This window comes from Saccoglossus kowalevskii, chromosome 1 (genome assembly GCF_978046115.1).
Source record: "Saccoglossus kowalevskii chromosome 1, keSacKowa6.1, whole genome shotgun sequence".
NCBI lineage: Eukaryota > Metazoa > Hemichordata > Enteropneusta > Harrimaniidae > Saccoglossus > Saccoglossus kowalevskii.
The window spans coordinates 8,499,840-8,522,409 of record NC_140641.1 but is presented as its reverse complement, the minus strand read 5'-3'; the positions used below and the strand labels follow the sequence as shown (position 1 = coordinate 8,522,409).

The 22,570-nt window shown below is 34.0% G+C and overlaps 1 protein-coding gene across 1 annotated transcript in view; it reads right to left on the bottom strand.

The window, feature by feature from the left end:
* The window catches only part of LOC100373891 (cullin-4A-like), a 28,779-nt gene extending 11,116 nt beyond the window's left edge, over positions 1-17,663 (bottom strand). Inside the window, exons 1-15 of the mRNA XM_085498656.1 lie at positions 17,273-17,663; positions 11,954-12,173; positions 11,453-11,522; positions 10,896-10,969; positions 10,606-10,768; positions 10,056-10,145; positions 9,820-9,970; positions 9,055-9,173; positions 8,579-8,771; positions 7,337-7,441; positions 6,985-7,095; positions 5,132-5,217; positions 4,245-4,352; positions 2,760-2,873; positions 1,853-1,958 (exon numbers count right to left, since the gene is read on the bottom strand). Coding sequence (XP_085354782.1) covers positions 1,853-1,958; positions 2,760-2,873; positions 4,245-4,352; positions 5,132-5,217; positions 6,985-7,095; positions 7,337-7,441; positions 8,579-8,771; positions 9,055-9,173; positions 9,820-9,970; positions 10,056-10,145; positions 10,606-10,768; positions 10,896-10,969; positions 11,453-11,522; positions 11,954-12,173; positions 17,273-17,555 — 1,993 coding nt within the window. The 5' untranslated portion in view covers positions 17,556-17,663. The remainder of the gene's footprint in view (positions 1-1,852; positions 1,959-2,759; positions 2,874-4,244; positions 4,353-5,131; positions 5,218-6,984; positions 7,096-7,336; positions 7,442-8,578; positions 8,772-9,054; positions 9,174-9,819; positions 9,971-10,055; positions 10,146-10,605; positions 10,769-10,895; positions 10,970-11,452; positions 11,523-11,953; positions 12,174-17,272) is intronic.
* Positions 17,664-22,570: the final 4,907 nt, after the last annotated feature.

Here is a 22,570-nt window from a genome sequence, read left to right as displayed (position 1 = left end):
GGCACATAGTGTAGTAAAAATGACTGACTGGTTGTAGTGCAGTGAAGGCACATAGTGTAGTAAAAATGACTGGTTGTAGTGCAGTGAAAGCACATAGTGTAGTAAAAATGACTGGTTGTAGTGCAGTGAAAGCACATAGTGTAGTAAAAATGACTGATTGTAGTGCAGTGAAGGCACATAGTGTAGTAAAAATGACTGACTGGTTGTAGTGCAGTGAAGGCACATAGTGTAGTAAAAATGACTGACTGGTTGTAGTACAGTGAAAGCGCAAGTGTAGTAAAAATGACTGACTGGTTGTAGTACAGTGAAAGCACATAGTGTAGTAAAAATGACTGACTGGTTGTAGTACAGTGAAAGCACAAGTGTAGTAAAAATGACTGACTGGTTGTAGTACAGTGAAGGCACATGGTGTAGTAAAAATGACTGACTGGTTGTAGTGCAGTGAAAGCACAAGTGTAGTAAAAATGACTGACTGGTTGTAGTGCAGTGAAAGCACATAGTGTAGTAAAAATGACTGACTGGTTGTAGTACAGTGAAAGCACAAGTGTAGTAAAAATGACTGACTGGTTGTAGTACAGTGAACGCACATAGTGTAGTAAAAATGACTGACTGGTTGTAGTACAGTGAAAGCACAAGTGTAGTAAAAATGACTGACTGGTTGTAGTGCAGTGAAAGCACATAGTGTAGTAAAAATGACTGACTGATTGTAGTGCAGTGAAGGCACATAGTGTAGTAAAAATGACTGACCGGTTGTAGTGCAGTGAAGGCACATAGTGTAGTAAAAATGACTGACCGGTTGTAGTGCAGTGAAGGCACATAGTGTAGTAAAAATGACTGACTGGTTGTAGTGCAGTGAAGGCACATAGTGTAGTAAAAATGACTGGTTGTAGTGCAGTGAAAGCACATAGTGTAGTAAAAATGACTGGTTGTAGTGCAGTGAAAGCACATAGTGTAGTAAAAATGACTGATTGTAGTGCAGTGAAGGCACATAGTGTAGTAAAAATGACTGACTGGTTGTAGTGCAGTGAAGGCACATAGTGTAGTAAAAATGACTGACTGGTTGTAGTACAGTGAAAGCGCAAGTGTAGTAAAAATGACTGACTGGTTGTAGTACAGTGAAAGCACATAGTGTAGTAAAAATGACTGACTGGTTGTAGTACAGTGAAAGCACAAGTGTAGTAAAAATGACTGACTGGTTGTAGTACAGTGAAGGCACATGGTGTAGTAAAAATGACTGACTGGTTGTAGTGCAGTGAAAGCACAAGTGTAGTAAAAATGACTGACTGGTTGTAGTGCAGTGAAAGCACATAGTGTAGTAAAAATGACTGACTGGTTGTAGTACAGTGAAAGCACAAGTGTAGTAAAAATGACTGACTGGTTGTAGTACAGTGAACGCACATAGTGTAGTAAAAATGACTGACTGGTTGTAGTACAGTGAAAGCACAAGTGTAGTAAAAATGACTGACTGGTTGTAGTGCAGTGAAAGCACATAGTGTAGTAAAAATGACTGACTGGTTGTAGTACAGTGAAAGCACAAGTGTAGTAAAAATGACTGACTGGTTGTAGTACAGTGAAAGCACATAGTGTAGTAAAAATGACTGGTTGTAGTGCAGTGAAAGCACATAGTGTAGTAAAAATGACTGATTGTAGTGCAGTGAAAGCACATAGTGTAGTAAAAATGAATGACTGACTGATTGTAGTACAGTGAACGCACATAGTGTAGTAAAAATGACTGACTGATTGTAGTGCAGTGAAGGCACATAGTGTAGTAAAAATGACTGACTGATTGTAGTACAGTGAAATCTTGTATACCCATGGTATACGGTAAATGATACAAGGTTGTGTAACTTACCAATGCTAGTAGCTTGTTTTATTTCTTCTAGGTTAGCCTCGTTTTGATCATTAAACATCAACAGAACTAAGGTTTGAAATAATGAAACTTGTAATTCTTTCTTTCCCTATATGTAGATAATAATATTGGAATCAATAGAGATTACAAGATAATTCATTTGTACCTTACAGAATGATACAAATGCTTGGCACAGGAATAAACACCAGTTAGTCATTTTGAATTTTATCATGAAACAAACACATACGCATAGTTCATAAAAGATTGTCTCTCAAAAAAAAGGATTGTAGAAATCATAGATCAGTCAATGTGAAAGTAAACGAGATGAAGCAAGACACATGGACTGACCTGACCACATTTCCCAAATGATCTTAGTCTGACTCGCAGTCGTTGTTACATTTTAAATTTCTCACTTGAATCTACTCATTCAATTTTTAAGCATGCATTGTAAACCCCACTCCATAACCTAACCCTCGCACTAACCCTACACTCCATCGCCCACCAAATGAATAGTGTATGCCCCTCTAGTTATCTAGAGGTACATATACACTTGAATTGGGAGCGAGAGGGTTAGAGTTTGAGGTTGGATAAAGAAGGGGGTACGGAAAGTCTTTCTAGAATTGTTTACAATACAAACAATAATGTGAAATAAGGCAAAACAGTGCACATCAGCACGAGACGTGTCAATGTTGTTTTGATTTAAAATAGATACATGTATATGGTGAAATGGTGAATCAATCAAATTTTGATGCTTACAGAATCAGGAAATGAAATTGTTGTTAGGTAATAACTTAAAATTTCCTGCCATCATATGAAGGCCTCTTGCCCAATGACCACCATTCTTAATGACAGTATATGGTACTGCAACTAGACATTTAATTCAAAACAGTACAGTACGATATGAACTTACTGCTTTAAAACAAGCTTTCAATACACAATGCCCAAGATTTGGCTGCCACTGTAATTTACGCCCACTGTGCTTACTGAGGTAAAATTTTTTAAATACTTCTTGAAATTGCACCATCTAAGAAAGGATCAGACAAAGAACAACATTATTGGGACAATCACCAAATATCATATTTATTCACAGCTAATACTAGTAACAGACTGAGGTATTGTGAGAAAAAAAATACCTAGAAAAAATGATAAATATTGCTTTGGCTAATACAATGTTATTTCTTGTACTAGCTGTAAATGACCTCTTTCTCAGGACTGCAATTTGATCAGCAAACATGAGTGGATGATTGTGACAAATAGACTTATGGCAGAGTTGTAAGCACAGTGCCATCTCCATTGGTCATAATTCATGACAGGCACTCATTATTATGAAATACGTTGATGTACTTATAAAGTACTATATGAATATCTGATCACAAAATAAATATTTTAATTCAAAATTTATTGTGTAGACCTTGATGTTATTAGATAACATTGCTGCACAGTGTAGACATAATAGTAGAACTGTGACATGGTTTCAGGAACAGTTCTGGTTCCAATCTCTGTTGATATTGAAAAATATTAATAAACGTCTGTTTTAAAATAAATGTTGGCCAACAAATATTATGCTATATTGTTAAGTACAGTAAAAACTTGTGTGTAACATGACACTCATTGCATAAAATTAGATTTCTAATTGGATCTTACAAAGTTCATCATGATTGAGATAAACAATAATAATTTTTTTTTTAAATAGAAATCGCACCTTGCATTTTTTTTGCATTGTTTGATTGATTGCAGTACTCGGACACATTGTATATTTCAATTCCCAGGAAGTTTAATTGTTTAAGATATCACCAGACTTTATTGGTAAATAGTTTTTTATTTCACCACCCAATGTCGCTTAGTAAGTAACAATCATATATTTTAGGGCTGTCGGTAGACTAAACGTTTGATATCTCCCCCCCCCCCCAATAAAATCAAATGACAAAAATTTATTCCAGGTTCAATCAATTTTAACATGTAAAAGCATTAGCATTTAGTAATTTAAGCACTTGCACAAAATAGTTTTACAACTGAGTTTTCATCATGAATTCAACTATTGTAATCTTTCTGCAAACATGAGGGATTAAAAATATTCAACACTTGCCGAGATCATGTAACATGAATGTAGCTAATTGCTAATAAGATACTGTAGAATATTTTATTTTCGCTATTTTCGCTGAAGGGATGATTTTCTGAAAATAAAATCCAGCGAATATACTTTTTTTCCTATATTTCACATTAAACTCATCAAAAATCAGTGAAAATAAATTCCATACAAAACACCCAAAAAGCCTTTTCAGCGAAAATTAATTCCAGCGAAAATAAAGTATTCCACAGTAGATACACATATAGCACTAGGCTGACCATCAGAGAAGAAGGACATTGATCTTCATTCTCTTGACTTGTAACTTACCTCAGTTGGGAGATGAACTTCCATTGGTGTATATGTTGGCCAATAACCCATTGTTAGAATGTTAACTGTTAATTCTATATTGCCTGGGTTTTGCTGGTATTGTATGCTCTGGGGGAAAAAATTACCATAAATTAGACATCTGTATGGATTATAAAAACTATATTGATCACAGTCCCTGTTAGTTACTAAATTTAAGATATATAGTTTTGTTTTTAGTAATATAGTTTGAACATAAACATGATTGATTATGATGACATTTATGCATCATGTGTCTGATCATTAAACGAGCACTTAATATTGGGAAATATTGCTCTGGAAAAGCAATCCAATATGAAAAACAAATTGACGTGCATCAAAGATCCATAATGTCTAATGTATGTACCAAGTTTGAACAAAATCTATCTGTAAACAGCCAAGATCCGGTTCCGGAATACCAGTAATGCTTGATTTTGAAGATTTTTCATCAGTCCAGGCAGTCCAAGATACAAGTCCACAACAGAATGAATGAAAGCAGTTAGAGACATCTCCAGTTTTCAGAAACTAAAATGGCCACCAGATCATAGACTGAATTCAGTCTATTAACAACATGGTTAATTCTGAGATAAACACACCCACTTTGTGACTACTAAAACTAACTATATGCCCTGATGTACTGGATTCAATGTCAACAATTTTACATGAGTGTAGTAATCAAGTCGACCAATGAATCCAAGATACAGAATGCTTGTTCTAATGTCTGTGTACCAAATTCATATTGATGAAAACAAAATAATCTATACAACACAAAACCACTTGACTAGTCTCCTTTTCAGACGTCTGTTTGCAGCTAACAAGTGATTTGATGCATATACAATGTTAAATTCTTATTTTCAGTGATGTACATGTACCTGTTTGAATGCTACCATAATATCTTTTGATAATTCCATGTCTTTAAACATTCCTTCCAGTTTACTCGTAAAACCACCACCACATTCTGAAATAAATAAAATATTAAATAAATCTTAAACAGACACTTGCAAGTGATACCAATCTGTGTAAAACATGGTGAGCTACATGCAGCTCAGCTATAAAACAAGGCAACTTATGGAAAAGGAGCACAAACTTAAATTCCTGTTACTCATGGCCAAAACAAGCATTGTCAATGCACAATCAAACTTGGTGTTTAATACATATTACATGTAGATATACATGTCTACCAAAGGACTGTATGCATCATATGTATATCAATTTAAATTAAGTATGACTGGAAGTTCATGAACAAAATATTTAACTTTGTTTAAGCTTTGATAACATAACTTAGATTATTATACATCTGTCACTGTAACACCGTAAGTTACAGCATGTTGTAATTTTGTGGTATTGTACTGGGTATTTTCATCCTACCATATTAGGAAATGAGAGTTCCAAATATTGAATGATTATGCACGTATGCGGCCCCCAAGGGTTTGACCAGACCCCCACACAAAGAAGTTTGCTAAATTTGTTATAAACTTTTTGAATTTTGGCATTCCCATGATGTATCATTGGGAGGAGAAGATGTATAATAATAAGGTTATTACAAGGATACCGGAAAGTATGAACTCAGAGAGTATGTCGTTGCATCGACCTCTGCTGCATATCAGTCGATACTCCCGCTGTACTGTCTTCATGCACACTTTTTAGTATATTCATAATAACCACATAATGATATTATAATTGCATACACTTTGTCTAAGTTTTGATAACATGACTTGAATATTATTGCACTCACCTTGTTTAAGTTTTGATAACATGACTTGAATATTATTGCACTCACCTTGTCTAAGTTTTGATAACATGACTTGAATATTATTGCACTCACCTTGTCTAAGTTTTGATAACATGACTTGAATATTATTGCACTCACCTTGTCTAAGTTTTGATAACATGACTTGAATATTATTGCACTCACCTTGTTTAAGTTTTGATAACATGACTTGAATATTATTGCACTCACCTTGTTTAAGTTTTGATAACATGACTTGAATATTATTGCACTCACCTTGTTTAAGTTTTGATAACATGACTTGAATATTATTGCACTCACCTTGTTTAAGTTTTGATAACATGACTTGAATATTATTGCACTCACCTTGTCTAAGTTTTGATAACATGACTTGAATATTATTGCACTCACCTTGTCTAAGTTTTGATAACATGACTTGAATATTATTGCACTCACCTTGTTTAAGTTTTGATAACATGACTTGAATATTATTGCACTCACCTTGTTTAAGTTTTGATAACATGACTTGAATATTATTGCACTCACCTTGTTTAAGTTTTGATAACATGACTTGAATATTATTGCACTCACCTTGTCTAAGTTTTGATAACATGACTTGAATATTATTGCACTCACCTTGTCTAAGTTTTGATAACATGACTTGAATATTATTGCACTCACCTTGTTTAAGTTTTGATAACATGACTTGAATATTATTGCACTCACCTTGTTTAAGTTTTGATAACATGACTTGAATATTATTGCACTCACCTTGTCTAAGTTTTGATAACATGACTTGAATATTATTGCACTCACCTTGTCTAAGTTTTGATAACATGACTTGAATATTATTGCACTCACCTTGTCTATGTTTTGATAACATGACTTGAATATTATTGCACTCACCTTGTCTAAGTTTTGATAACATGACTTGAATATTATTGCACTCACCTTGTTTAAGTTTTGATAACATGACTTGAATATTATTGCACTCACCTTGTTTAAGCTTTGATAACATAGATTTTTCTGCATCCACTGAAGCACTCTTTCCAACTAATAACCTTTTTGCCAAGTCCTTTTTATAAAACGCTTCAAAGACATCTTTGCCTACAAAGTGAAAAACTTATTGTAGATTTTACATTATGACAACAAATAAAAACATCACTAATGCAGAAGACAGATCATATGAATAGAAATTAGCAGACACCCTAATCTGAAAATTTAAACAAAATCTGTCAACTTATGTTGTTTAAATCCTATGGCGCTACCGGTATATCTCTGATTCAGAAAATATACTCTGATGGCATGAGATACATATTATATTGCGAATATAGCCAACGATACTTACCGTGTATAAACCTGAATATTACCATCACTTTATCCAACATTTTTTCTAATTCTTCCTCAGTAGCTTCTTTATTTCCAGCTCTCATTATATTATCAACATACTTAGCTGTAAAAGACAGATTACTCATCATAATTGCTACCAAACACTACACTGAAATCCCTCCAATACTGCACACCAAACATAAAGAGGGCAATTACTAATTATTTTTATAGCATAATCCATTGACAAATACATACAGATGGGTTACAACTTTACAAGCCTGTGTAATGTTTGTGATGAACAGGCATAATAGAGCTCAGTTTCTTTTCAGTTTTGCATCAATTGTTTTTCGCCAGCTTATAGGTCGTTTATTCTGAATTGGATAAAAGTGGCTATTAATATATTACCAGCAGTATAATATCAAATTGCCATGTGTGGAGATTTTGTTTTATGAAAAGTCAAATTACACAAATGGAAATGCACCACCAATAAACAGGATACATTTGCAATCAGGTTGCCGATAATTTATTCAAAGTCCTGCCAATGACGTATGAAATAGTATGTTGACATTTACCAAATGCAACAATTATGCTATTACCACAGAATCTTTAGTAAAATTCAGTATGAAAACTTTCCTATTATGTTTGTTCTCTGATGCACACTACAATCTTTGTTTAGAATTTAGACGACTCTTGCTCACATTGACACTTCATGAGAGCACATTTTGAACACTTTGAATGTGTAATATATTGTTACAGTAGTAAATCAAATTTGTCAAAATGTTTTGATCAAGATTGGCCCATGAACACTGTTAACATTTGTTTTTTGGTGCAAAGTACTCAAACAAATGTTGCCACTAATATAATACTGCCAACTTGCTGCTAAGGTCTCATAACAATAATTTGCTTAGCAGCTCTCATGGTCATTAAATCATATGGTTGTTAGCCAATGGGTTATTTCCTCCCTAATTTATCAGAAAGAATATTTGGCCAGTCTAAAATCTATATTCAAATGCAAGATATAGTCCCCTTTATGCTTCAATGAATCTTTCATGAAATAAAATCCAGCTCCAAAGGTGAGTTAAGTCCAAATATGATTTACTAGCATTCCATTTCTCTGACAAACCACATGATCCATTCAAAACACATACAAATGTATATATTGAAAGTTAAATTATTACAGTATCATCACAACATAGTTCCAAATTCTTGTCTAATTATGACTTTCTTTATTTATAATGCTCATCATGTCAACCAGACTTACCTACAAGCTCTGCTGGTTTATTCACTCTTTTATTGATGAATGTCTCAAATGCTTCTTTTACTATATTAACAAATTTATCATTCTTAGCAAAACAATGGTTGAGAATATAATCCATTTTATCCTTGAAGTCTAGCAGTTCTTGTACCATTGTCTTATCTTTCTCTGGATTTATTACTATAGATGTACCAGTTTTCTGTTAAACATTACAAGTAATAAGTAAATTAGTTTCCATGAAAACTCAACGCACTATTTCACCAAAAATACCTTTCACCCATTTGAGTTAAGCGACGTGTATTTTTACTTATTTATACTAAAACATACATTTAAAAAAAAAAAAAAAAATTATAAGCACAGAAAGCATATTCAGTATCAATCAACAATTCAAATATGAATGATTATACAATCTGTATCTCAACCATTTATTGTAATAGCATTTTGCAGTCACTGTGTTCGGTTTCCACTTTATATTCAATTACCTTAATGTATATTCCAAAATTCATACAGAGTTCTTGAAGACCAGATTTTGTTCTTTGAAATAAGTTGCACATCAAGGCCAAGTCTTTTGTTCGATTCTCATCAATAAGAACATCTAATCCTGGAAATTACAACAAGCAAGATTACTATGTAGAACCTATTATTACAATCTGCAAGTGTGATAGAACTGCATATGTTCAATTAATATACTCTCATTGCATGCTTCGCATAGAAATATAGCCTAAAATCAATGTTTTTTACTTTCTCAGCATCCATTTGCTTAATCTTTTCACCATCACACTTTCTCGCCTTTCTTTTCTTATATTCCTCAATATTTCTGGAAATGAACCCTAATTTTTGAGCCAATAGACAAATTTGTGTAAATTTTTCGTTTTTACTCAAATATTTTTGTCCAAATCTTCTGAAGTAAAGTGCAGACTATAAACAGGACTTTTTTGTGAATTTGTGATTAAAAGGGGAACTGGTGATGAAAAGGTTATATGTGGATCATGGCCAGCAATTGGGTAGCTATCTGTGTCACAAAGTAAGGTTTTGTATTCTTCTTTGCCACCAAGTCTGATGGACTATAAAAATGATGATGACTCTTAGATCAAACGTGACTCAACTTCAGCAGGTTGGAATTTACACTGCCAATGTGTGTGCTTACAATTCCTTAACCATAGGTTCAGAATCAACCACCAATTCTAGTAGTATATTACACCAAGCAGTGATTTGGTGCTTAATTGAAGCATATAGATTAATAATACCTTTCTGAATGATACTGTTAACATGGACTTCAAGTAGTTGCTTTTCTACACAAGCAATTAATGATTTCTTTGTAGAGTGATCTAAGTAATGTAATATTCTCTGTGATTCTTCTTCTAATCTCCTGTCACAATGGGCAAGGTATTCTGGTACCTATGAAAACAATGTACAGAATACTTTATAAAGTTGTATTATCTATCAATGCATTACTAGTAGATGTTTACAGAATAACACTTACATCTCTTTCTTGCATTAGTCGTTGACCCTCTGCTGCATATAGTTTATCTGTTGCATCAAGGAATTTACACTCAAAGGCTTCTTCATAGATCTAACAGTAATAAAATAAAACATTACTTTTCTACAGAGGCAAACCTTTGCAAATTTTTGTGAAAATATGCATGTAAAATCTGAATTGAAGTTGCTACAAACAGCTCGTTATATGTTCATACGTGTCTGTGTTCATGTCAATAACGCTCACATTCACAAAACAAATGACATCATGGACACTGATGTGAATGTGGACACATACACTATGTATTGATAGATGCTTTGATTTTAGTGTTTTCCTTGCAAATTGCAATATTGTGTTTACATGCAATAAATTCATATAAAAGTGTATCTAGAGTGCTACAGTAGATGAATAATTACAATGTACCAGTGTCTCTGATGTTATCACATAACGTGTACCTTCAATATTCTTATTTCCAGGAGAAAGATCATGATGACAAAAAGCATAGTTTGCACTGTGTATAATAAAGATAAGCAACAGTGCTAACAACTATTAATACCTGCAAATCTGACAACATTCGTAATAAACTTTTCAATAGACTATGATCCACAACTTCACCATTTCGTTCCCGATCTATCAATAACAGTAATCCATCCACTGTTCTTGCTTCAACAATTCTGTGACTGATAATATGCTGACGAAATAACTCCAGACCCATGTCCCTGCCAAAACAAAAATGTGATGTTATTCTATATGGAGATTTATCTCAGTATACTTCATCTGTACAAACACACAATGCCATAGTGCATTACCTGAGATGATGAAAGATGAAAACAATCATGCACTTACCATAATGATGATATTAATGAATTCTGAAGCACGTATGTACGGTCCAGAAATAAAAATATACTACGTATCATTATCTGTCAACAGGAGAAAAGGAAACATATTCAATATAATTTTGTTCTCAGAGCACTAAAATTAAATTCCAGAGCCACAGGCTGGAATCTACACTCGTGATTCTTGCATATTGCCAATATATGGTATTACTGTATACAGGAATGATGTAAAAAATATTTCTACCCCAAAAAATAACAAAAATATTCACTTAAAGGTGTTTAATGGAATCATTTGTAACTGAAAATTTTGACATAATCTATATGATTACCTACAAACCAACAAATCAAATCATCCAGGTTTATGAAAAATTCTAATTTTTCCTAATGTTTTAAAAATAGCCAACTGAAGATCATAAAAGCATCAAATCTGATTAGCGGTCCACCCACTGCTATAACTTTGATGTTAAGTTCAAGATGATGAACAGACATTTATTTACCCACCATCATTCTTGTTCATTTTTATTTTGAGAAAGATACAAAGAATAAATTTCCAAAACTTGCACTTACCATTTGCCTGCAGTGGTCAAGCCAACAATTATTTAATATTTTCAGATAAGAGACACTATCTGTTGAATCAGTATAGTTCAGTCAAGGATATTTAACTACAGTGAAAATTCTAACTCAACGAGCACACAAGTTGAAATAAGCAATACTAACTTGGAAGCAATTAATGCAGCATTCATATATAGTGAAAAACAAATATATTGAAGAAAAAATGACCACGCCTTTACCAAGAACAGGACACGAGTAATGTTTTTAGAAGGTAAGGGTCAATTGATGAGTAGATGTGTCTTCTTTATGCTTTTATTATTACAAATTAATGCAAATAAGATACTAAAACTGTATTGTCGTTTAGCAGACATTGAAGTCAATTCTAGATCTAGCAAATCAGTTAGGTTGGTCAGGTAATGCATGTTATACAAGATGTACACTACACATTGATGGACTGATTAAATTCTCTGTGCTTTACTTCCTGATAGCAAGTACACATCATACATGAAAGGATATCCTATGAACAGTGAAATTTGTGCCTTTACATGTTCTTCACACACAATTTTTAATTTGTCATATAATGATGCTGACATCTTATGTGAACACATATTTTCAACAGCTTGATAAAGTTCTTCTAAACTGTATTTGATAGATGTGTGCTTGTGGATAGCTTGTACAGCTTCTTTTAGTTTTCCCCATGTCCTTTCCTGATAGTTCTCTGGTAACTCTGGTTTTACTGCAAGAACATACAACAGTAAAGTGAATCACAAGTGAATCCTGTAAAAGAACTTAAATCTATTCCTAAATACAGATATACAGATCTAATTGTTGTGAATGTCTAGAATGAAACATTATTAAATGATGGTGTAATTTATGGTGTAAAGTTATTAGGATCAGTAGGAAAACAGTCAAATTCAAAAGCTTCATCACTATCTTCATTGTAGAATGTTTTCAATTGTGCGCAAACTCTTGAATACGAGCCCGAAAATAGAACTAGAAAAATTGGGGTGGTAAGTTGGACGAGTAAAGAACAGTTTATTGTGCTTGTTTTATTATATTATATACAATATATGTATCATATTTAGGCATTCACGTTTTCCGTTCAAAATAAAAATGGCCTTTCGCCGATTCATTGCCATTCAAATTATTGTGCCATTATTTTTGTTTTTAAGCATATATATGGAATGTAGTTTACAATGCTGGTGACATGTAAGAATGCAGTATCAATTCTTAAGCACTGCCAGGAATTAAGTAGGAAGACTTTGTTTGCCCCGAGAATTTATTCAAGGGCGCCATTTTGTTTTTGATTTACTGAACTTACTCAACGCGTTGTCAGCGGATTGGCCCCTTTAATAGTTAGAAAACAGCATTCAACATTTGTTTATTATGCAAATAGATACGTACATTTACTTTTTGGTGATATGGTTTGTTTTTTTCTCGGATGTTCGTATTTTGATAAATCACAGTAACATGTTCTGTTATAGCTGTTTGCGATTGCAATACTTAAGTTTTTACCTTACAAGTTTGGAAAACATGATAATCTTTAAAAACAATTAAACACAAATGGCATCGATAAACATGTGCCATTTCATTTTATTTCAGGTGGGCTGCAGGGTTCTCCCCAGGGCTTTTTAGCTTAATTTCATATTTGCCATGCCAATTTCAGATGTGCAAAAGATTAGTTCGCCACGCTGGTCGGAAACGCTTCCGACCAGGACTATTGTCCGATTGTTATTATGTATCGACTGACATGCATCCTGCCAGTTGTGGATTATAATTTCTACACAGTAGACCTAGTGCCACGATAGGTAGTGGTTAGTCAAATTTGTGAAATTAGCACCTCTTTGTTTGTAAGAAAATACTTTCTGCGATAGACACAGTCTTTAGATTGAAAGCTAAAATTCTTTCAAAATCAATTCTACCTCGATATAACATGGTCAAAGCGGAGTTCACGATCAGTTCACGCTACTCAAGAAAAAAAACAACGTGTTTATTGCATGATTTGGTAAAATACATTTGAACTGTTATCATCGGGAATCATGTAAAAGCTCTTCTTTCAAGACCTATTTTACCTTTTAAAAATTGCTAATCACCTCTTTCGGAAACCATCATGCAGTTTAACGCATCTGCTACGACATTTCCGCAATGTAATTTTTATGATCACTACCATTCAGAAAACTTCGGATTCTACCGGCATTACCCTACGGCATTTTGATTGGTTAATGGCGTTCTTGACCCATCAGGTCAAAGTACACATCCTAATGTTTCACAAACATCATGGCGGGTCTGTTTTTTTACCGAAGCGATCGAGTGATCAAAAATAATCTCTCCCGATAAAAATAAGTTGGATTTTACTTTTATTTCATATAAAAAAAAAGAAGCAACATTTTTTGCATGGCATCATGACGGAGTACAAGGAATTACTGGTATAACCGGTGTATAACATCGCCAAGTGAGTTATGTCACGTTGTAACTTTGATGATCGTTTTGAAGTTATATTTATTCGTTCATTACTGTAAATGTAAACGTTTACATTGATGGTAGTTAAACGAAGTTGATGGTACGAATAATAAATTACAACAATACGCCAATTAATTACGTTGTCGATTTTTTGAAGGAGAATGTTTTTGGAGTAAATAAAATCATGAAATTCGTGAACATATTTCTTGCTTAACGTTTCGAATGCGTTTCATTTAACATTTTACAATAGACAATTAAATTGCAACAATAATTTATTTGTTTTTAGTCTGCAGCATTTGTATTTCGAGAATGTTTCAAACTCTTCTAAATTGTGAAACATAATGTGTTGATTCTATTAAAAAAAATATTTGCACTGTGACCGAGCTCATTAATATTCATAATTGTAAATGAGTTCTGTTAATTAATGAAGGAAAGGTATGTAAATGATATGCAAATTAATATGCAAATTAGTTGCAGCGCTATACATTTTTTCTGGGGAGAACCCTGGGGCTGGTCATGTGAAGGGCAAGTTGATGCTGGACCATTGCTGTACATTTCCTTGGGGTATTTGAAAGCAAAAATTGTCATTTCGTCTTAGCAGCCAATCAGGGATGACTTTACAGTTAGAGTTAGATGACAATTTTGGTTTCAAATACCCCAAGAAAGTGTTCTATGTTCTTCATGTAATTAGGTATTCGTAGGCAAGAGATTTTTCCATGAAGAAACAACGAATTCGGCAGAATTTCAGCAGGTGATGCATTGAAGGCCATTATGAGACATGTGGAAAAGAAGCAATTCATATTGCCTGTGATGTGTGCACTTTGGATTTGTTCTTTGTCATTGATATTAACATTTAAAAGTCTATTTGTTTCATATTTCATAAGGGAAATGAAACAGACCTTTAAAATATTCGCATACAATAATCCCAACACAAAGGAGACTTCAGTACTGATATTCAAAACAATAGTCTGTTCAATACTAACAAGATTCAAACAAATGAAAAAAAAGATGGCTTATTGCCAGGAATTGTGATAGCTTTTGAATTCAAGATTCTCAGTGAAACATAGTTACTGTAGAGTATTTCACCCATACATAGGCCAAAACCAGGGTTCATTGAGTTCACCACCTGAACTATGGATGAGAATGAAACTAATCAACTTTGGAAAAACATATATAGACAAATAGACCTGTTCTAGCCATTGTGGACAAGATATAAATTTGAATATTAGAAGAAGTTGACTGTCCCATAACTCTACACTGCTGATATAGGAGAGTATCCGTGATTATACAATGACATGTATGATGAAACCAAACATGTTCCTTAAAGTGCCTGTGCAATGCCCACCCTCACGTTTCCCATTTTAGATCTGTGTCCCACTGAAATGGGCAGATATTGATTTTTTTGCTGAAAATGATTACTCGTATCCAAGTAAATTTGGGATATTTCTCGTGTTGTAGTCACGCCCACCTATCCTGAAACGGTCGACTGTTTCCGGATTTCCGACTTTCGCCGAAAGTGCGCCACCAAATGCCAAAATGTGAGAGGAAGTCATACCCCTGAGCTGTAATAACACTGGTCATTCAGTATACTTTAAAACGATATACATTTTTCAGTCGGCGTTTTTCTTCTTTTTTTGTCTATTTTCTTTTTTTTTGAGAGAGAGTTTTTAGTTGTTGTGTTGTGGGCAGTTGCAGTGAAACGTATAGTCATAGTGTAAGTATTCACACGTTTCTAATCGATCCGAAGGTGCGACATCAGTGGACGAAAGCCACTTAACCTCAGATTCCTTTTTTTTTTGGAAAAACTGTCCTCGTCCATGAAAAAAACAACTAGGTTTAAAGAGAAACGCCGACAACATAAACCTGGCGCAACACTTTTGAAAGAAATAGATTCCGGACCATGATCACCGAGGCGGATTTCAGAAGAGAGAGGGACGTCCGGCAAGTGTTTCAAATGAGTTGACTTTTTTGCGATCCCGATTATCGTTTTATAGAGACCATTTAGTTCCTGTTAAGTAAAAGGTAGCAATAATTTTGACAGTGACACGAAAACGAAGCGTCGGACACACAGGAAATTACACAGCCCTTACACACTGCTAATTGTTTTCATTTTCGAAGGCTAAAAGTTTCTGAATTGTTTGGTGATTGGTGTTGAATGTCGAATTCACACCTCTGTTCTTTTTTTATCTCCATGCTTGCAGCTTGATCTGCGTAATAATTTATGAAATAAGAATCCGGGCTTGGTCAATGTGTTTCCACCAAATAAAGTTTTAATATAATGTTATAATTATGACAATCACGCCATGGATCACGCTAACTCGAATCCACTCTGAATTTATCTGTAGGTGTGTCGATCTCGATTATTTTTGTTATCCAATTAAACGCCGCTTTTACAGACTGTAACGCACTTGCCCTCGTCGTGACCCGACGCGTTCACCTATTTCAACAAAATTTCAATTTATTTCCACGCGGCTGTCATTTATTTAGTAACTGTGATTTGTCGTTTTTTTTAATTATTTTATAGTGATCACTATAGTCTAATGTTTAGAATGTCAAAATATGTTCTCTTTTATTTTAATTTTAAAAGTTTTACTCAGACGATCGATGAAATAAAACAGTTTAGTGACGTGCCCAGTAACCTGCTAAATAACGAGATAATTCCGACGTCAAATTCTGTTTTGTCCAGCGACTGTGTACAAACGTGCGCCGCTGATGATCACGGTGACCAGCTACACCAGAACGGACATATTTCGCATCTAACTCAACCCCATGCAACAAAAATTGATACTATGTGTTCATTATGGTCCATTATTTCTCGACGAAAAAGTACATAAGTGAAAATTTAGTCAAAGACGAGAAAACTGCAGAAGAAATTTGCCTTATTTACACGTATCGGCAATGCAAGCTGCCATGCGACTTCCCCTTCTGACGTCACAAGGGGAATTTCTGTATGCAAATAAGAAGCTAATGAGTAGCCTCGTTTTAAAATACACAAAAATAAAGTTGCCGTAGATTGAGTTTAAAACACATTTTTTCACTTCAAAAAATAATTCATGCTAAGAAACATACAAATTAATAATATTTATGTATCAATGGATAATTTTAGGCGTGAAAATAGCAGCCATTTCACAGGCACTTTAAATCTGATACCCTACTAAAAACAGTTCCTTGCTCAGACGTACAGTATGATGGTCATACATCATTCAAACTAACCAAACTTATACAGCAACTATATTTTTGGAATAAAACAATCCAGAATTATATACAATTCGATTAAGATAAAATTGATGTCGTCGTTACGGTGAAGCACGGCTTTCATCCTAAAAACGTAACAATAATATCATAACAAATGAAATATGGGAGTAATATTCATACCTCTAAAGTTCTTGATTACTAGTTTTTTGGTGGATCCAGGCTTGGTATTTGCCAAGGGTGATGTCCTGTTTGTAAACCCATTATTTGTTGGATTCAACGCTGAAAAATTGGGCCTTCTTTGTGTAGAGTCAGCCATGGGAGAGCTTTCATTAGGTGAATCGTCACGAAATTTCTTACTCGAGTTCTGGAGATGATGATTGTTTTCGTCCGGTCTGCGCTTTTTGAGATTTGTCTCCAGTTCCGTTTTTATGAACGGGCTCTTCTCTGTACTTGTCAGAGGCATGCAACAGCCGGATGTGGCCCTGGAACGGCCTCTAAAGCTAAGAAATTCGAAAATATAAGAAACTTACAGGGTATATACGACTATAATTTGGCATGCAAAAAAATCAAGATGGCTGACTTGTCGCTGAGCATTCTGGGAATTTAGAAGCAGCTGTTAGGTCATAGGTCGCAGTCATAGGTGGTGCACAAACGGTTTCTATTCACCCACTGAGTAGGTAATGTCCCGTAGAATTGTAAACAAAGATTCCAGTCAAACTCGTATTAGTATTATTATCATAATTTTATATCGAAAAATGTTAATATATATAACAAATCTAAATTTTGTTCTTATGAATAAGGTTCATATTTGTCATTAGATCACCATATTATACGTATTTGTTTTATTAGCAATACGTGAAATGACACTTTGAACTAACATGAAGACGCACATTTATATATATTTATTTATTTATTTATTTATTTATTTATTTATTTATTTATTTATTTATTTATTTATTTATTTATTTATTTATTTATTTATTTATTTATTTATTTATTTATTTATTTATTTATTTATTTATTTATTTATTTATTTATTCAGTTGTGATGTAATACAAATATATGATCAAAATCAAATCGAAATGTAGTTATGTTATGTAGTTATGATAACTTCAGACTACATACATGGTATACTTACAGTTTGTAGCATAAAAATACTGAATATAATCGTTTTCTAACATATACTTGTTTTGTTTTAATGACTGGAAGATTTCACTCTGCAAAATATCAATAATTTGTTATGCTGTTGCAATTTCCACATGATTTACTAGTTCATCCATGTTTTGCCTTGGCAAACCCATAGCTTTACCGTCAGTCACGGGGCGTCAGCCTTCTCAACTAAATTTTCTTTTCTTTGACTGGTTATCTGTCATTGCATGTAGGCATATACCTTGAACCGACAATACGTGCATGGGAAATAGTAGATAGGATCATTGTGAACACAATCTACATTACATACGAAGTATGGAGTAAATATATGGAAAAAATCAAATTTAAATATTCGTTCGACGGTATACATAGTACCCGGCAATAACCGGACTAGCTGTGGGTCCATAGCTCTTCTTGTGTCGTTCTTCAGTCTTTGTGATGGTATTTTAGTCATTTCTGATGTATTTTGTGTCATTAAATTTGTTATTTTCAGATAATACGATTGACATACGGTTTATGCCTTTTTTGAAGACAAAACTTAGAGTTTTACCATGAAATGATACAAAGTGTAGTGCTGTGAAATAATGAATTACAGAGCTAGAGTCAGTCGTCACGCAGCAAGAGTTCGAATTTCATGTCAAATAAACAATATGTTTTACACGCGTTCTACAAGTCGCTATGAATCTCATATCGAACAGGATGGGGTCACCACATTAATTTTCGAGAAAATGGTGGTTGCATTTTAGTAGATAATGGCCATTTTGGCAGTATTATAGTGCTTTTACCATAGGTTCCTATGGCAGAGATATTATGCCATATCTCAAATTGCAGGCTGATATTGTCTGACAAAATAATATATTGTGAATAGTGGGGTACTTTTTCCTGTCCTCAATTATATCAAAAATCTGGGTTCTAAAAAGTGTCAAAAAATGCAATTTTTCTTTAACATTGTGCTCTATGGAATTGTTCTAAAAATAGCAAACTAGCGAATCGAACAAGATGCTCAAATTTCTAAACATAGAAAAATGGTTAATTTGTCCTATCTGAAACAGCTGGTTTAAGCATGTATGTATGCTGGTAACATTGTGCATTAATCCTCGGTAGCTTCTTGTAGTAACAAGTTCTTATTTCCAAGCGGTCGATGACATACACCGCTCCTCTAAATCTCCAGACACCTTATTATGTGCATCCACATATAATTCAGCGTGATTTAGTAATATCCCATTGATACGGGGACGGTGATTAGTACGTCACTGTGTATTGTCTGTATGAATACATCAACAACATATTTAGGTATATCAGCAAGACGAAGAGTTTATTATAAAAATAATGATTTCAATATAATATTATTTCTTGCAGTACGAATATCATTCCAAACGGAGGAATCACAAAGTGAACCGATATATGATGTGCATTTTGATTTGTCACGCTTACAATAAATTCATCACTTGTTAAAAGACTCCGATATTTACAGTAGTTTATTGTTCTAGTTTACATTTAGCAATAAAAGCGTCCACTTTACTGTATGCTTTGGACCAGTTACTTCTGAAGTGTCCTGAAATATGAACACAAAACAGAATGAAATGACGTTAAATTACACGGTAATTGACACAGATGTCCGTGAAATACATCTCCAATACTTACGTGGTAAAGTAAAGAATGAATGGATCACTCCTTCCATGACGCAAATCTCCACATGTCCACCAGCATCCTTTAGTTTGTCAGCATACGCTAGGAAAAAGTGGAGTGAATATATATGTACATAAAGGTATATATAACTATATCATAATGTAACATGACAGTAGCGGTTGTGTAGCGGTGGTTGAGTGTAAAACAATCTATAAGGGACAGGTGCAACACGTTATTTAGGAGTCAACTATTAAAGCTTGGAGGGGTGTTGGAAAATTTGAAACAACAACAATACTCTGTTGCAAATACTTGTTACGTGCTTCACCTCGGAATGGGACCCATCACTTTATTTTGTTCACTCGATTTGTAACATCTTTCACCACCACGGCTCAATTCATTGTGAGTAATTTTTCCCTCTTGCGATGGTCCACGATATCAATTATGCTTTGTGTAATACTCATGATTGACCATGATTTCTTTGCTCTACGTGCCATTACCAGACACTTACTTTCTCATTAATCTACCTGCCACTTCCAAACGTTGGCTTTCCCATTGTATTTCTATCGTAGAATAGTTGATTACCAAATTACGTGTATAATGTCACTGATTATTAAGTTAACATCGATCTTGAACAATAAAAGTTGAAAATATCGACAGCAAATACATTTTCTCAACATCCTTCTCAAAACTAATTTGTGCATAATTGTTTTTCTCTAGTGTCTAATGATCGAATCCTTAGTGATGTACTCACCTAAACCTTCATCACGAAGTGGATCACATTCTGCTATAATAAAGAGAGCATTCGGTGATGCAGACAGCGCTGACTTGTCTCTTAGCAACGGGTGTCCAAATGAATCATCCCATTCATCAGTAGAACTATAGAAGTAGTTGCTCAACCTTAAAAAAATGTTTTAGTGGTGAATTTCACACTGGCGACTATAAACGCCCGTGCCCCAGGAATTTGTGACATATAGTGTTATTTGTCACGTGTTCAAGTTTATATTACATACACCAATAATATTGTAATGTTTTGTGTTTTTACATTGATTAAGTCCCGTGTATAAGCTATTGTCACAAAATCATAATATGGGTGGCAGTGTTGAATGCACCAGCAATTGCCAAATTGAATCAAGGCATCGACCCAGAAAACTGTACTGCTTACTGCTTACTTACCACCGCATTGTATCCATTTCTAAAAAGTACCCCTTTTCAAATTCTCTTTGTGATTGGAACTCTCCATTCATGTGAGTGGATGGATAAAATAAAATCTGTAAAAAATAAGATTATATTTATTGCGATTACAATAAAGAATACACGATAAGAAGATGTGATTACCGACTTATACCACAAAAACAAATTATAGTTGCAAAAAAACGAAGAACATTGTAAATGAAGCACCCCTCTATAATATTTACATAAAAACATATATTCAGTCGTGCTGCAAATTAATTATTAATTGCGTCATTAACCGTTTTACTCCATTTTCGCGTATTCTTGTGATCACGTGACTTGGTATTTGCATAATTTAAAAAATTGCCATATTTCCAAAGTTTGAAACAAGATCGTTATTATGGTATATAACATGTATGGGTAAAATGTATGTTTCAGTCCGTAAATTGAGACCAAAAAATTGAACCAGCGAACGTATGCTAACCCCTTAAAACATTCAACAAACAATTGCGGCGATGGACAAAGTAAACAATTACAATTAACCTACATTATACCTCTCATCATCATGTGACCCATTCTTGAAACCATTCGTACTATATATAATACCACTATTTGCTATGTCTCTATGTTGTTTTAAGTATGTCTTTTATTTTTTGTAGACGACATTTTCTTCCAGAATCGGCCATTTTTGTCGGTTGCAAAATGCCCGTTTCTTTGTTAAGTCCGGGATTACTAGTTAGAGTCAACACAGAGCTACTTACAAGACTGTGCCCCATTGGTTACCTAACCCTAACGCGTAACAGTCCGACCAATCAGAGTACAGCTTGTTGTCGTGTGTGTATTTCGACGTATCACGTTCTGTTTTGTATATATGCTTGGACACAATTGCGAAATTGCAGAAACTGTGGCGTTTATTTAGCGTACCCTAACTCGTGTATACTCGTGAATACACACGGGTATATTGTACGCTCTGTCATTCGCTCATTAATAAATTCATTACGTATTACATGACATTGATTGTATCATTGGGATATTTTAATCGTCATTGGTGTATATGTAGCGTACGTGAACCAGAATCCAGGCGTTATTTCGACTATTAGTGACTTTTTTTGTATTTTGTTGCTGCGAAGAATTTTCCCTCCTATTCTATTTCAAAACTAGTAAGTGGTAACAAGATATGTTGTATTAAGTGTGGCTGGTTATTAATATGCATGGAAACAAGTTTAGATTTACATGACTGAACGAATGACCTGAACGACTCGGATGTGCCTCGCGACTAAGTATGACGTACGTAATGGTAAGCGTGCGAGATAGTTTACGTTTATGGTGATAGTTAACGCAAGGCTGAATGTATTTCTAAGCATAACGCAACTGTAGCGTTCACACTCATCGAGCTGAAATTATTGACAAAACAATGAAAAATTCGGCTTTGCAACATTGAAACAATCGTTCTTTTGTTATTTCAAATTAAAATTGTCTATTGGCCGTCCTGTTATTCTCACATAAATAAATCAATAAATTGCACTTTTT